Below are 17,513 nucleotides of genomic sequence, written 5' to 3'. Positions count from 1 at the left end.
CCACCGATACTTCAGTCAGAAATTCGGGTGTGCTACAGTAGTAGTGGCTAATGTAGCCTTGAGCCACTAGCCTCAAGCAGAGCCGAGGAGCTACAGAGGTCTGTTAAGAATCTCTTGAAACTCTGTAGACTTTTAAGTTGACATTATAGTCCCTTATTATACCTGCATTTTCCATATAAAGTGTGATCAAATCCCAATGTTTGACAAGACTCATCTTTAGTTCCAAAAATCTTTTAATAGTAGTGTCATTTGGATTAAACAACATTATGATAGGTTCAAAGAAATCAAATCTCAAAGCTTGATGTCCATCATGTCCATTCAGTAAAGAGTGACCCCTGGATATATCTTGGTATGCACGGGGTCCAAACCACTTGGAGAAGGAACTGTAAGCTTCATGAAACTTTTTAAATGTGAATAATTGAGTTGGTATACATACAATTATAATGTAATTACAGTTATCTTTCTGAAAGTCTTACAGTATTCATGAACAAACAACAAATAAAATGCAGGTCTAAGTTTTTTCTGTACAAAGAAGCCAAGCCAAAAGAACCATGAGTAGGAAAACACATTTTAAGCAATTCTCTTTTCATAGTGAAGCAGAAGTTATATTCCTACAATGTATTAAACAAAATTATAGACACAAAAATATAGCGAGGATACTCAAATAGACTACAATAGATTACACAACACTACATATGCAAAACTGAATGGCTAATTTAAAACAATGCCTAATTTACAGTTTTGTAGCGCAATTCTTAATACACACCCCCACACACTCACATCCAGTCACACACACACACATACAGTCACACACACACACACACACACACACACACACACACACACACACACACACACACACACACACGGGTGCTATATTTTGCACTACCAGATAGAAATATTTTGGATACATTTTTACCACATGTGTGACCAGTAAAATTTCAATCAATTGTTGTTATGATTCCACAGTAATTCCTTATGTGAGCGAGTTACAAGGCATTTTAAAGTAATTACAGTAAAAATACATTTTCATAATAAGCAATGTACCATGAGAAATATGTATAAAATAGCTTGATAATAATAATAATAATAATAATAATAATAATAATAATAATAATAATACTGCTTTTCAGCTTTTCCTGGATCTCATCTCTGTCCACCACAAGTTGAATGTCACTTTGTTCCACGAGATCAAAATAGATATCACAGAGTAAGAAAAAGCTTCCCATACAAATCCAACTGTATAAACATTATACTAAGTTCTTGCTAGGTAAAGTTCCAAAAAAGCCAAAGTGGAAAATGAAATGCACTTTTTCTTTTTGTCTGCCTTTGAAAATGAGTATTATAAAATGACTCTGCAGTTAGACTTCCTATTATGAGAGAGCAAAGGCAGGATGTTGGCGGTTGTACACCTTTGGAAAAAACAGAACTAACATATTCAATCCTATTTTACCTACACATCCTAAATACAGCTTTACATTTCCATTTTTTACGTACGACACAGTTCCCCTCTCCATCTCCTCTCGTCTCCTGCCAGGCTATACCCGTGTGGTAGAGTGGGTGCTGGGCAGGCCAGCAGAGCTGTAACCAGCAGGGAAGGTGCTGTATGGACTCATGTTGGAGAGGCCCATCAGGGAGTTGGGGATCATGGTGATGTTGTTGGGGGTCATCAGAGGGATGTCGTCAGGGGAGCGGCGCTGGCTGAGTGAGTAGTCCAAGCTGGGCGAGACGTGAAGAGGATTGTGAAGGGCCTCACACTGGTTCCTCTGCTGGGACGACAAGGTCTCGTCTATAGTGGTGGTGTGGCTCACGTTGTTGCCTTTGCTGTCACGCTGGGGACTGGGCTGCTGGGACGTGTCCTGCCGACTGCGCTTGTCCTTGCGGTAGTACAGAGCGGCGAAGGCCAGGACGTTGAGGAACAGCAGTGACGCCCCGACAGCAATGGTGACGCTGAGCTCTGTGGAGTAATCTCTGGGGTTCGGCATGATCAGAGGACCCATCTCCCTCCCCCCTTCGCCGTCGTTGTGGGCAGTGGATACAGGAGGCCGGCCGGTGCTGCCGGACCTCTTACCGTTTGACTGGGTGGGATCCAGCGGGGTGACTTTGGTGGTGGTGGAGGAGTAATGGAACATGTCGTGGAGGTTGTAGAGATGGGGCACCAGGTGTTTCCAGAAGGCCACCTTGGTGGCACGGTAGTGATCACGGATACGAGGCTTCAGGCCAATGTGCAAGTACAGCTGGTCATAGGGGTCGTACTTGGACCAGGCAACCTCCTCGAAGCGGTTGGCCTTGGTGTGGATGAACTTGGTGTCCTGTGGCACTGGCTTGTTAGGATCCCTACAGACACATCAGAGACAGAAAACTTGAGTCATAAAAAATAAATGTGATAGAAGAAAGGTAAATTCAATATTATTCTTTATCCACTTTTAGCATATTATCATGATCTTATCAAGATATTGATCTAGAAACATTGTTGTCCAAATGAAGGATTCAGAACAAGCTGTAATTAAAAACTAACAAAAATTGTTTTTTGTTTTACACACAGTGGAACACAGTTATTTGCTTTGAACATTAGTTTGATTATATGTGATTTTTCTTACATTTGACATAACATGATATATATCATCAATATCCTCATTCATATTGATTGATTGATAATGATTTCAACCACATTGCCCAGCCCTGGGTAATATAAATGCAATGTTGCTATTCCAAAATGCAAATGGCAACAGAAGGCCTGTTTGTTAAATTGTAAAACAGAAGGACAAAGGTCAACACAATGTAATATCACCATCTTTCCTCAAGGGCTCAGCATTCCCTCATTCCTAGACATTAAAACAGCAGCCTACAGTGACCTGTGCTGTGCTTCCTCCTACTGCTAGAGTCATCATCCACAAAGACTCATTGCAGCTGTGCATTCAAAATGCAGGAAGACTCCAGCAGGGCAGCAGTGGAGTCCTCCACTACAGTGCACCTCACGTAGGTGTCTCTTATCTTCAAAAACACACAGTAAATCTTCTCTATATCCTCTATACGACAAATTGTAAAAGAAGCTGTCAGAGGGAGAGCTTCACTTTGTTGCACTTTCAACAGCATGTTTTTCCAGTGCTGAGTCAGTGTTTTGTAATTATAGGTCAACATCATAATAAACTCTCATTTGCTGAAAACTGGAAAACTTTATTAAGCTGAAAAAGTCTCCTGTCGTCCTAAGAATACTTAAAAATGTCTGCTTAATGATAATCCAAAATACATATATTACAGGTACCTAAAGGAAACCTATCAATAGATACATAGATGTGTTTTTTTGTCTCTCTGTCAAACCGATATAAATGCTAAACTGCTAGACGGAAAGACAGCTCCACAATTCAAATGTCTGGAGCAATGGAAGAGTTCATGTCTGCCTGACAGTAACTCAAAGGCTTCATACACAAATCTATACAGTACCTTCAATAAAGACACAGATATTTGGTACCAGGGTATGAATATTGTGTATTACAAGCAAACATGGATATATACATTAACATATATACAGTACATTTCTGTACTGATTATTTGTGCTGCCCCTACTTGAAATCACAACTCACAGTAAAGTTGGCAGAGGTATATGGAGTACATCTTAACTGCCTCTTCAAAGGTTCTCTTCAACATAACCTTTTTGTTAAACAGTGCTTTAAACATTTATGTGAATTAAGCTGTAAATGTTAAGATCCATCACCTTTAGGAAGTCTGCCCAAAGTGATGAAACTTTGTTATGTGTGTAAAGAGAGGTTAAACAGAAGTCTGAACTAGCTCTAGAGACAACATGGCTTTTATTAAGACACAGCTTACATTAGATGGTGTGTGCTGTATATATTCTACAGTTTCATCATTTAATGTGACTGCACAAGTAAGTATCATCAAAATGTTTAGCATTTTGTGTGTAGTGTATGCAATGAAATATCTAGTGAGTACACATTTAACTTACAGTAAGAAGTGTCTGTGCATTAATGAAAGCTAATTTATAGACGCCTGATGTTAAGGAATTTATATTCTTGGGTTCTTGTGAACTAACAAAGGAGAAAAGCAGATAAGGCTGGAAGACATAGCAGTGGGAGTTCAGGCTGCACTTAATTATGAGGCTGAATCTTACAGTCCTTAATCAGGGTGATACAGGAATAAATGTAGCAGAAGCTTGACATCTCAACACAAGCAAAGGTCTGCACAAGTGAGGTCAGTTATACCACAGGCCAAGAGAGGACACTAAAATGGGACACTGAATGAGATTCAAATGCAACTATATGTAAATAAGCCACATTCGTGTTAACATCTATTTTGGTTTGTCCCTGGATTTGCTGTTACTCACCCACTCTTGGCAAAGTTGGTCCAATAAGTCATAACCACAGCGCTGAGCATGATGTCGTTCCTGGAGAAATTACAGGGGAACAGGTCAGTTGGGCCCACCATGGGGATGCCAAACACATAAGGCACCTCATCTCCATGTGCTGAGTCTGACCACACTGGCTTCATGAGGCTCTGGCAGTGGTGGTAGAAGGCATAGAAGTACGTAGGTGAGCCGTAGCGGGCGTGTAGGTCAGCCGTAACCACTGAGGGTTCCACCCATTGGTGGTCGGTGAAGAGAGCCACCAGGGTCTTCCTCCTGGTCTCTGGGTTGTCCTTGTCAGCCCAGTCTGTGTACATGAATTTAATTGTCTCCCTCAGTGTGTCCTTTCCTTCTGGGTAGCCATACAAACTGTCCACAAAGTCTGACACAGCAAAGTCAAAGTCGCTGCCGGATACGCCATCCTCCAGGTCCATCACGTTCTCCACAAAGCGCAGTCCCTCTCCCTGATTGACACCCAGCATTATATCATAGTTAAGGAACTCGCCCTGCTCCATCAGGATCTCCGGGTCGTCCGGGATGACGTCTCCGTCAATGACAGGACCGAAAGCCACGCGGTATCGGGCAGGCTGGATGTCTTGCTCCACCAGCTCCTTTGCACTCTTCTTCTGCAGGCAGGAGACCATGTCCACGGTGTCCAGCACGTTGCAGCCAACCCTCTCGGCCAACATGCGAGTGTATTTGACTGGTTGGTAGTTGACAGCCCAGCTGGACAGGGCTGAACCGCTTTGAATGATTGCTCTGTGGAACAAACCTTGGGACACAAAATTCAGAACAAAAAGACACAGAAGACAACAAAAGCCCAGAGAACAGTGGTTAGTACTTTGGCCCACCAAATCATTATTATTAGTATTATTTTCCAGACCTTAAGAGCATTCTGAACTGCCCATACATGATTCACTTTACACCAATTGCTACTGACAATTAAATCAAAGGTTTGTTGCCACATAAAATTTAGGTAGACAAATGCAAACAAACAAGCCTACATGTGATTTGAATACTAGCCAGGGAGATAAAGCATTACAAAGAATGGAAAGGCCAGATAGTTGAGCAGCTCAGTTGCTGATGAGAAGCTGCTAAGTAAAGCAGCTGGTAAAAGAAATGAACTGGTGATAGGCTATTGGCCCATTCTATTGTTATTATAATGATAAAAAATGACTTGCTTTTCTCTGTTGTTCCCCTTATTTGTTTCATGTGGTGTCATTACTATATGCAGATGACAGTGAATGCATGTCAAATTAATGATCAATTTGCAGCATTGTCTCAGTGAGGTGGTGTCTAGTTTTCCCTACACCAGTTATTGACAGACGTACTGTAATTGTAGACTCGTTAATACTGTGTGTCTAACAAGCTGCATAGCTTACATATAGACTGCTGATGCCAACTGTGCGGTAGAGGGTCTGTGCAGGGAGCTGAATATGCAGTAACCCTGATCCTTCAATGTTGATACAGTAAACATGCTGCTCTGTTGAATTGTTTATATGCAGTGCATCACCTCTGTCTCTAGGGATTCTGTATCTACCACCTAAAAATGACAAGTGATATGTCTCAACTCAAAAAAGACTCTGCTGAGGTTAAGGCATAGCAGTAGCTGGAAAAAGAGTGCAGGGACAGTGTCACTTTCTCCCTCCTCTGCTGTCGTTTATTTCAATTTTTTTAGGGCAGCAGCTAGCTAGTCTACTTCAAAGACAGCCGGAGGTCTTTGTGCATTTGCTGCAGCCGAGCTAGGGCATCAAATACGAACCTCACAAAGGACAGTTGCCGCAGCCTCCCTGGCATTGACAAAAACACACTATTTCTGCCATTCTTGTGATTCTGCCCAGCATCAATGGGAGGACCAGGGCAATAATACGGCAAAGATAAGAGGTTCAATTCCCTGTGGGCCTCCCATATTGAAATACGCACCTTTGATTCTTGCAAGGAGCTTTGTGTTTACCAAATGGCATGATATCCACTGAAAAGAAGTGCAGGTAACATTAAAGCATATTTTTCTTTTCAGTGGATATCAGATACCGGTTTCCTGTGGGTAATGTATACTCAATATACAGGTATTTTAATTGAATTCCTATTGATTGATTTATATTGTCATTTCATAATTAATATAACAGTTGATAGCATAAATTTGAAGTTGGACTAGAATATGCCATTTTCAACTAAAGCACTGCCAATATATCTGTGGGGGAAAAAAAGAAATATCAGTTTTTACAAAAAATATGTGAAGAATTTGAACTTTTTCTCTGGTCCTGCTTCATCCTCACACCAACCTTGTCTGGTAAACAGTGTCTTCAATCAAGGCTTCGCAATCACAGAAGACCAATACAAAAAATGAATGGTGTTTTTTATATTTTTTTGACAAACTTTGAAATTGTACAAATTTCTGTACTATACCATACGGTGCAGGTGGGTAAAAGAGGTCAAACAAATCTGATGCTGAAAGACTGAAATATTAGTCAGTTGGAATGGTAAAAACTGATGGACACAGGTGAACGTGATGGCATGGTGAAAACTTTATAATGCCAGTAGGCTTCTTTACGAGCTTCACATTTTAAGAGGCAAAGCTTTTAGGCTGATTAGATTGAGTAGAGGGGAACAAAAGCAACCACTTACTTAACGAACACCCCCTTTACCCTACTCCCATATCATAACACTTCATCTCCCTGACAGACCATTTAGATCTGCACTTGAAACAAAGAACAAAATTTCAAAATGATTAAAAATTATTGTTCCAAAAGTAACACTGACATCTTCAAGATAAGAAATTAATATGATTGAGACATCTCAAGTTTGTGGATTTTGACATTGCTTTTAAGTTATTGCATTAATTACTACTTCAACTTTAGCTAATAATAAATCTGAATTGATCAAAGTCAGAGATAACTGAGATGGTGAATTGCAGATTTTTACCCTCTGAGTGGTGGGACAGAGTTAGCAGGCTGACACAGGAAGCACCAATTCCAGATCCAAAAACTGTGATGCGACCTGGGTCTCCTCCAAAGTAACCGATATTCTTACTAATCCAACGGAGCGCTTGAATCTGATCCAGGAGTCCGTAGTTTCCTTTTGCTGCCTGGTCACCAGTACTGAGGAAGCCTGAAGTAAACAGAGAGACAACAGAGCTGATGCTGAAGTGGAGATCTACAGTATATACGTCACAGCTTTGATCTAAAGTTGTAGCCCAGCAGGGCGTCAGAATGAATTGACAGTTTCCCCTCAGGTGCAAATATGCCTTTGCTCTTTCCCACAGTGTCTTGACTACTTTAGTCAACTCCTCCTAATCTCCAAGCAGTGCTGCCCATCAAGGAAGTGATCAGGGCTCTGCTCATCAAATCTGAACGCTCTCTTGCATTTGACTTAAAAATGCGAAAATAAAATTCAATGTGCATAAATAAATAAATCTTTTACTTGTTCCTATTCCTTTATATGAATTTCATAAAACCGCACAGATGTCACTAGTGCTCTTACAATTGATCCTATTACTTATTCCCTTGTCTAGTCTCATCTAAACAACATATTGTTTTGAATGTTAAACACAGGGAAATGAAAAAAAATCTTGACCTTGTGAATGCCTGTGAATGCTGCATCCCTCCATACTGTATTTAAATCATTTTTTTTCTTTCAAGAATAGCTAAGGCTGATCATCTTGTACAGATTAGATAAATCCATCTAAAGGAAGATAAAGTGTGTTTTCAGAATGGGTCTAAAACAGCTTATGTGCAACAAGGACAGGGCATGATAAGTATTTGCATCATCTTTCCTCTTGAGGACAACATTTGTATGCAAATCAAGCTATGCCAAGCCAACATCTCAGTTACCTATATTTTCTTATACCTGCTTTTCTCTCATGTCTCTACTTCTTTTTATAGGTTAATAACAGCAACACAAGTGGAAATTAATGACCATTACTACCGATTTTTCTCTCAGATTAAACAGGGCTAAATACCCCATTTGAAACACCATTAAATGTTACTACACAGAGATGTTGTCATCACCTAATATTCCAATTCTGTAGTTGAGCGTGACGACAACAACATTCCCATAACTGGCCAGCACACTGCCGTCCATCATGTTCCCAGTTCCCTCCATATAGGAGCCTCCATGGATGTACACCATCACGGGTCGAGCTTCAGAGTCCCTTATATCTGCAACGTCAACACACACACACACGCTGAGCAAACAACTGCAAAGGCAACAGTAATGAAATTGAGAATTTAATGAAGCAGTGTTGCTAAAACTTTATATCAACAGTATGAGTCAGTGTGAGCTCAGTATGAAGTATGGGTAACTGCTTAGAAAATGTGCTTAGAAGCAGTGGTAGGCCTATGGTTTGGAAGCTGTAATGACATTCAGAAAATGCATGGTAAATGCACTCTGACAACAGGTGTATGAATAAAAGTGTCAAATATAATTAACAACAGGTTTTACCACACATGTAAGAGCTAAACCAAGCATACTTGTGCTCTGTACCATATCTGAAATTCTCTAGATTAGAGGTAGAAAGAGAAAAAATCTGTTGATTTGACTTCTCAGTTGAGAAGAAAATTCTGTAAAGTTGAAATTTTACAGTTCAGCATTATAATATGCATGCACAAGAATAAGAAAAAACATGTTTTATTATGTGTAGACTTGAACTGCAAGGTACCATACTACACTGAGCTCCTGTTATTTACTAGTACGAGCTAAAATAGAAACGTTACTTTTTCAACAAAAATCAATGTGTCATGTTCTGAGACTTATTTGTTATGTTGACTAATAACTTTAAAAGGGACTATACGACAGATAAGTAGATAATGCAATCTCTGGATCAATGTGTACGGTAGGAAAGAAGTAGCTCTCACTGGAGGGATTGCAACAGTGCTCAATTCAAGACATGAGGTGCAGTAACAGCAAACTTATGTAATCATAAATCAGATAACATTTTTATTATTCCACTCAAAACAAAAGAACCCCCACGGCTCCTCTGGAAAGTAAAAACTAAGAATTGTAAGATCTTCATCCACCAAACTCAAGCTAAAAGAATCCATGCATCAAGACTTTGAGCTCTTAAAAATACCTTCAGATATATGAGTCTCAGCATGTGAGAAAGCCGCCCCCTTTTTCTTGTGTTGGCTCCCTGGGATTCACATGAGGAAAAAAAAAAAAAAAAGAAGTACAAAATTCAAAATAGCATGGTTGACTGTGCCTCTTATTTAATATATGGTCCAATCAAACTGACAGAATCAGGAGAAAAAAGATCCACAAATTATTGGTCAAAAAGAAGATTAGCCCATTTACATACGGTGTGTTGCACTTGTCCCTGAATTGCTTTCTGACAAAATGTAGACGACATTATGTAAAATCTTTGGAGATGTATGACACAATTACATTACGAGTTAGAGTACAAATTAATGTTTGTAATTCTGTTTTCATCAAGGAAACAAATTCTTGTTTCTTGTTTGTAAGGAATGGAACGGTGCGTGTATATGCACACGCACACATGCACATACACACACACTGTTACCTTTGAATGGTTTATTATCTGTATCGTTTTATTGACCCAGCTGCCTCAGCTTTGACTGGAGTAATACATCTTTCATGGTTCATTTTATCTCTCTGTACAATTATATTTTTACACAAACTGGTGTCGATTCATCAGGTAAACCACTGCAGGATAGTTACTGAAGATAAGAGGTATATGGTTTATTGATAAATAATTAATAAACTCTGACTTGAGTGGGGCATCAGGCCACAAAAATAGATATGAAATATCGTGAATTTCAAAAACACACTCTTTAATTTGACATGGTGAAATAGCCTACTGGAGATAGGCAAAAATTAAAACAACAAAGGTTTCACATCAGAGAAACAAATAATAGAGTCACAGAATGCCTAAGGTGCATTTTAAATAAACAATGACAAAGTCTGAAGAAATAAAAATGTATAGAACCGATGGGTTATGTTATTTCCTTTGAAATGTGAATGCAAATGTGAAATTTAATTAACCTGTTTGTGTGCCGGGTGAGGAGGCCTTTAGGCAGCACTCAGACCAGGAGCTTTAGAAAAAGTGGGCTGCACCATTTTGGACAGCAACCTCTCAAACAGGCTTTAGTTTATCTGTTGTTGCTACGCTACCATGGAAAAGTCAGTCAAAGAGTGCCGTGTTACATACAAAAGCTGAACACAGTTCAACTTCGAATGCTGAATGTTTTGTATTATACTGAATGCTTGTGAGGGAGGAAATACTCAGCATTCACAGAAACTATGTTTAATTGGTGTATTGAAGTAACTTGAATTAGAGAAATCTGTTTGTCAACACTAGAGAAAAGCTACAGCATTACTATGGTATTACCTTGTTGTGCTAATCTACGGATTCACAGCAGACACAAAATGTCCCCTTGCTGGTTCATTTCACAGTTCTATTATAGATACAAAAATAGAAAGGATTCAGCAAGCAATATACAGGAGTTGACTCCTGCACCTCACTAATTGGCCCCCAATAGACACATTGTCTGAACAAAGCAGAGATTCAGTCAAATATAAAGAAATTGTAATTTTTAACAAAAATGGAAAGCTAGTACTGCTGGCTTTACTCCTAAGTAATTCTTCACGATTACCTTTGATGCTCAGCGGTGACAGCTAAATATGCTAGGCTCATCATTTTAGAAGCTAAAAATGATTGCTTAGTTTAGGTGGACCAATACTTGAACAGCGCCTTACCTCAGCAATATTTCACTGGATGTCTATTAGTGGGAAAACAAGCACATACCCCGGTACATTTATGTTTAGTTATGCCTCCCTATGTGTATCTATACACATTCAGTGGCATCAGGGCAACACCTTCAGACTGCCAAAATATGAATAAATTCCTGCATATCAGAGGGAACGTGATTGTTATTTCAAATGGAATATGATTGCAACTGGGGAAACAATGATGACATTGCCTTGGATGGTAAATCAGGCCTGGTGGCAGCAATGACATGAGCAGTGGTCACACACATGCTTTATGACGATAACAGGACGACATCGGGGCCACGATTACGGTGATCAGTGGACATGGAAAGTCATTGCCGTCCATTTTACCACACCAACTCACCATCCTCTGTCGGAGCGTAGATGTTTAGATATAAACAGTCCTCGCTCTGATCCTGAATGTATGTGGCTACTGTGTCCAGGTTATAGGTGAACCATATGGGCATCATGATCTCTGGCACGGTGTTGTGGATGTTCTGAGGGCACACAGGCATGAAGTGGGTAGCATTCTTGATACCTGACCAAGACGAGGGCTGCTCGGGGGGCATGAAGCGCTTCTCACCCACAGGTGGAGCAGCATAGGGGACCCCCAGATACTGATCAACGGGCCTGAGCACCTCGCTGGGCACGGGAACCCTGAGGCCTCGCAGTTTCCCAAACTGAGTGGTCACTGTCGGGTAGAATTTCTGGCTCGTTGCTTTGGTGAATGACCAGCAGGAACATAATATCCACCAAAGAAGAGCACAGTGGGTGATGGTAACAGTCCCTTGCTGATGTAGCAGGTGTGCAGGCAACAGATGGTCTCTAAATGTAGCCAGCCACATGGTCTGGGCAAGACAGTGCCCTTGCACTGCACAAATGCACACTGTAGTGTCCGCTCAGTCCCTCTGCACTGACCCTGTCAAACAGACATCACTCACTATGCCTTTGGCTCTGACAAATCCAAATACACCTCAGCCAGGTATGGACCGCCCCCACTTCCGATTTTCATTGCAGTGCACACAAATCTGAAAACAAGATGATCAGAAAAATTTGATGAGAAAACATCAACGCTACGTGAAAACAGTACTAGATATCTGTATAACTTTTGATAAAAGTATTGTCTTCTTCCTGTATCTTGGGGCTCTAAATACATGCTTTTATATAAGCTTAATATCAGTATGCCACATCCACTGTAACACTTCAATGCTAATAACCTTTTGGAACAAATTGCTGTCTTAAAAGAGCAAATATATGCTTTGACATGAACAAATCACTGAATACTGATCTCTGTGTATGAGCGGAGGAGGTGATGGGAAGAATCTGAAAAATCCATCTGCTGTGATGTTGGAGGGATGCTGCAAAAGCATCTCAAGATAAAAAGGTGTTAAGCACCCCTTTTCTTACGTAAAAGCAACAAAGTGAACAGCAAAGACAGACAAATCTTTAATATGCATTGAAGAGAGATTAAAAAAGGACCACACTGGGAAAGAAATATCTGACTTGATTGTGATGTTTCAGCATGTAATATATTTAAAAAAACATCAAGTATCTCACATCATGAATAGGGAATGTTTGTATCTTTTTTGTGTTTTACATGTAAGCAACACTGTCAGCTATATAATGCAGAGTAATTGCAGGTTAATTAAAAGACTTGAGGAAGGCTTATAGGCAGCGAAAGACCATTTGAGTTCAATATCAGAGGAAAAGGAGCCATTGACACTTCTTTTTGAAAGTTTGATTTGTGGCAGTCTACGTCTGCTGCAATCAATTTCTCCCCCATTTTTCACTTCTTTCAACATACACTAATAGTTAGACATTGAGGGTTTTTATTCAGCTTTTATGATCATAAGAAATCTGTTCAATTATAAGAAATCTGTTCATCCATTTTTTCAAGCGTTAAGAAATATTGCATAACTGCTTATTCACAAATCAGACGTAATGGAAGCCAGACATGAAATCCTGTTGATTCCACATATTTCTTACTTCTGAGTGAAAAATTCCCTGATCCTGGATCGGTTAAGTCATTCCAGTAATATTGGACTGCTTGATGCAAAAATGCAAACTTTTGCTTTGCATACATCTGTTGTCTAACCCAACTGCAGTCACAAGAGCTTCCGTGTGATGACCAGTGATAGCTAGTTACTGGTTCCCCAGTGTGCACGCTTCAGTAAACAGGAGAATACATATTCACCCCTAGCCACATGTGCATACTGTAAGTCATTGAGGTTATGAAAAGTAAGCTTGCCCATGGAGAACTACAGAGAGCAAAGTATGTTGTGCTTCCAGTTAACTACTTTGTCATTCAAAATGCATCCCGTCTTAGTCCTTATACTCTAGGATAGAAGTTAGCATAATATGCTCAACATCAGGTTCTCACTGGCTGGTCAATGAACAAAGCGAAAACAAGCTTGTTAACCTAATCAGATTTATTGACGAGAACTGCCTCGAGCATTGTGAAAGACTGCAGCTAAACAGCTTTCTTTCAATCTGATGAACCTATCCATTAATACAGGGGACAATTTCTTCCTCCTAATACAAAAAATGAATTAACCATAGATTTGGTGCATTGGCTTTTCTTTCCCTGCAACATTTTGTCTACACTAGCAGGAACATAATCACAAATAAAGGCAGCTCATTCTCTCTCTCACAGGTGTGCAGCACATTACCTGATATGAACATCAGCATAGTTTGCCCTTCTTTAAAGAATGAGACAAATCAGAGTAATATCACACAGGTTTCATTTGAGAAATACTGTACATCTCTGCCCTAGGCCAGCTTTGTCTGAATTAATTAACACTTATGAATGTTACCCATAGCCAAAAAAGGACAAGACTTGTTCCATCTCCTATCTGTTATGTGACAATGATCTACGGCTCCCAAGACATTAAAATGGATAAAAGATAGAGAACCAGATTTTTTTGGTAGATCAGGGCACATCTTCTGGTTTGTAACTGACACTGATACTAAATCATTCAGAGGTAAAAATCCTCTCACAAACCTGCTGTGGAATCGTTACCAATCATCAAATTAGCAGTTACGGGCAGTGAGCATCACCAATCAGACTTGGTTAGTTGTCTCAAGCTTATGAAGCAGCCCTGGCAGTAAAAAAAAAATGACACTGCTGGATCTGCTGTACATCAAAGGGATAATATGAATTCTTAACATGAGTGGCATTTCCATTTAAATTACACATGCATTCATGATATTAGTATCAACAGATTTGCATTTTTTCCTCCTATTTGAAAACAATATCAAACCTCTAATTTAAATCACTGGAACAAATCTAAGGTAGGCTTTTTTTAGAGCAATACATGACATACAGTACTTTCATTTTGTTTTACTAATTGTAGGCTACTGCAGACTGTCAAAGCAGCTGAATACCGCCTTCAACTGTGCTGCAGAGCACTCTTTTTCCAACTTGTGCTCTGCGATGGGACAGATGTGGATAAAAGCTTTATAGCTTACACCAAATGGGCCATGTAATAAAAGTGAGCAATCACTCAGTCAAGTTTGATAAACTGCGAGTATTTGGGCAATTTAGACTGGCAATGCGCCCAGCAGAGAGGAAAGAAACATGGGTAAAATATTTCTTGCCAATTAAATGCTTGCAATAACTTAGTAACTGAATGATATGTTTAAAAATCTAAATGTTTTACAACCATAACATAGCCTATTATTCTATTTTGCACCAGCCAGGGGTTTGTGCATCACAGTTTGGGTCAAAAGACTTGGGTTTCCTGGGACCCAAATGCTTTCATTCCCATTTGACTAATTTGATCCCAGTTACAGACCTATTAGAATTATTGCTATAATCATGTTTCTCTCCAACCATTACTATCTCTACACCTACATCATTGACAGGCACACAATTCAACACCAATTCACCACTAATAAAAATCTCTGGGACAACAGCTTATCGATTAGGTTCTGATAGCCTGGGGGCCCTTGACATGAAAGCATTTGAGAAGGAGCCTAGTATGTCAGACAACAGTACTGGGCTCCCAATGTCCTTGTAATTCGACTGGTGAGGATCAAAACAGTTTTAGTGGATTCCCCAAATCCCCCTAATTTAGCAGTGCAATAAAGAGGAGCAGGAATTGATGCAGAGAAGAGTACCTTGTAGAGAACATGTAGGTAGCACTCAACATAATAATCAGTGCTTTAGAAATGAATGCAAGGATCCAGACCCACAGAGAAAACCAAGCCACAGCCCAGATAGCATCGACAAACTGCTGTAGTGTGTGTGCGCTGCCTCACGTTGTGACTGAGAAGCTTGTTTAATCTAGGTCTAGGACGGGGGAATATTGGATAAAATAGCCAAAAAAATGGCGAGCCAACAAATGCTCCATGGTCTACCGTTCAGCAGTCGCTTTAAATGAAACAATTAGCTCAGATATGGGTTATAAATCTGAACAACGATTCGTCCCACGGAAAAAAACACAGAATCGTTAGGTTAACTCACCTGCTTTTACAGAAGCTGATACGCGCTCCATCTCGAGATTTCCTCCATAGCATGCCCGTCAGTTTCGCTATAAAACAATGGGCTGCGTGTGAAATATTTCCCCGGTTTCAGTAGCAGCAAACACACAGATCTTTACTCTTATCTCCTGCTTTGCACAGTCTGTGTGCTTTGCGCATTCACGACGCCAAGGTCAGGAGCGCCAACGGTTTTAATGGAGCGCCCACCATAGAGATCTCTCTACGGCGCCCACTGCCAGCGCGTTACTAGGCAACCACCGGGATACGCCAGTGCATTAAATTCACCCTCCAACAACCGACAAAATCCCAATTTAGAAACCATTAAGTAACCACCTTAACCTCGGACAGCACTCACGTACTCGCACGCTTTGTGCTCGGGCAAAATCCATCTGCCTTTGACAAGATGAACAAGTGAGGCTACTCAAGAGGTGTGCAGGCCTGCATGGTGACAGGATGTGCATTTAATTGGCATAAGCCTTTTTAGCAAATTGTAACAGTGGCAAAATTAGGTAGGATAAGAAAACGCCACAAAAATTGCAAACCATCCTCCTTTATGTTTTTCCCATTGGTTTTGTAATATATTTTATAATTAAGATTCCTAATCAATTCACCTCCTTGTAAAATCTAAACAATATGAAATTACTCATCAAACCTCTCTTCTCTCATCACTATGGGAATATCTAAAAAACAAAAAAACAAAACAAAAAAGCAGTGCTGAAGAGCCTTGCATTGACAGCTCTGAAACATCAGGCCCACACTTGTTTAACAAGCAGATTGGATTGGCACTGCAATCACAATAGCGAACTGCTATGAGGCTTAATGACCACAGGGGGCAGGAAATTAGTCCAGGGCAAGAAAGTGACAGTTGCCTCTCTCTTTATGAAACACTTTGAAACTGAAAATCATTGGAATTATTGTGTTGTTGCTTCTTTCTATCCTTTCTGTAGTTTTCTGGCTGATTATATGTGTTTATTTTAAGTATTTTTTTTTATTTAGGGAATTGAGCTCATTCTTCTGTTGCATCTTTAAGTTGAACTGAAAGACTTTGAATGTCACACTGAAATCTACCCCAACCATACACTAGAAATCGACTAACATATACAGTGTGAGGTGCGGGGCGAAGTCCAGACAGTTGCTGACAGAGCAAACATTTTTCCCACATATCTTTTTTTAATAATGCCCAGTGGCCATAGCTGTGATTTGTGCATGTATAGAGCTGACTGATCATCTTTACAGTCCATGGGAGAGAGGCTGCCTAGTGATAGGTGGGTTACTAATGCAAGGAAAGCTTTTCACATTAAAAAATGGCCCGCAACTATTGTCTGTTGATGCAAGGAACATTCTCTGTTTGATACATATAATGGGTTTCTAAAACATATATATTATATACAGATTATAATGTAAATGCATTGAGATTATTACCTTCCTGGAAGCAGGTTAGTTTTCTAGGATAATGCATTCCAGGTCACCTTATGGATCCACTACCAATACTTACTTACATACTAAGTTTTTTATGAGGACACTTTTGTGTGTACTGGACTTATCAGTATTATCCTGCTTCAACAAGCACATTTTGAAAAGGATACATTTTAATTAAAGACACAATTTCCAGTCCAGATATTTGCAGTCATGGACAGTTTCTCTATATGAACCCTAAGTGTGGGCTGAATCAGCTTGATTAGGGACAAAGATAAAGCAGCTTCCATGGCCATGGGTGTGCCTGGATATCCATTGTCCTTAAGTGGGAATAAAATAAATATTTTCATTTTCTGTCATAATGAAAAGGTTCTTGCACTGACATGGGTTGAGCATGTCTAGCCGTTGTACTCAAAAGGACTGTTGCCATGGTGCCATGGACATCAAAAGACAAATTCATGTCAGTCTGTCAGACACCATATATTTAATTTCTGCATATGGATTTGCCTCAGTCCGTGCACTAAAAACCAAT

At 39.9% G+C, this 17,513-nt stretch overlaps 1 protein-coding gene across 2 annotated transcripts; it reads right to left on the bottom strand.

The window, feature by feature from the left end:
* Window positions 1-215: 215 nt before the first annotated feature.
* nlgn3b (neuroligin 3b) lies at window positions 216-15,970 on the bottom strand. 2 transcript variants are annotated; one of them, XM_044223687.1, is made up of 7 exons: window positions 15,549-15,970; window positions 11,448-12,111; window positions 9,429-9,488; window positions 8,368-8,517; window positions 7,283-7,468; window positions 4,343-5,132; window positions 216-2,337 (listed from the first exon to the last, which is right to left on the bottom strand). In XM_044223687.1, exons 2-7 carry the CDS (start codon window positions 11,926-11,928, stop codon window positions 1,539-1,541), a joined length of 2,466 nt encoding a protein of 821 aa, XP_044079622.1. In that variant the 5' UTR covers window positions 11,929-12,111; window positions 15,549-15,970; the 3' UTR covers window positions 216-1,538. The 2 variants fall into 2 exon arrangements, with proteins under 2 accessions (XP_044079622.1, XP_044079623.1); XM_044223688.1 differs by lacking the exon at window positions 9,429-9,488 and having other exon boundaries at window positions 15,549-15,969.
* Window positions 15,971-17,513: the final 1,543 nt, after the last annotated feature.

This window comes from Siniperca chuatsi, linkage group LG14, assembly GCF_020085105.1.
Source record: "Siniperca chuatsi isolate FFG_IHB_CAS linkage group LG14, ASM2008510v1, whole genome shotgun sequence".
NCBI lineage: Eukaryota > Metazoa > Chordata > Actinopteri > Centrarchiformes > Sinipercidae > Siniperca > Siniperca chuatsi.
This window is presented reverse-complemented; position numbering and strand designations above follow the sequence as displayed.

Coding starts and splice junctions, on each gene's coding strand:
- nlgn3b (XM_044223687.1), bottom strand. CDS start 11,928: ATGTGGCTGGCTACATTTAGAGACCATCTGTTGCCTGCACACCTGCTA. Junction 8,518..9,428: donor TGAGACTCATATATCTGAAG/GTATTTTTAAGA, acceptor TTGACGTTGCAG/ATATAAGGGACTCTGAAGCT. Junction 7,469..8,367: donor CTACAGAATTGGAATATTAG/GTGATGACAACA, acceptor TGTTTACTTCAG/GCTTCCTCAGTACTGGTGAC.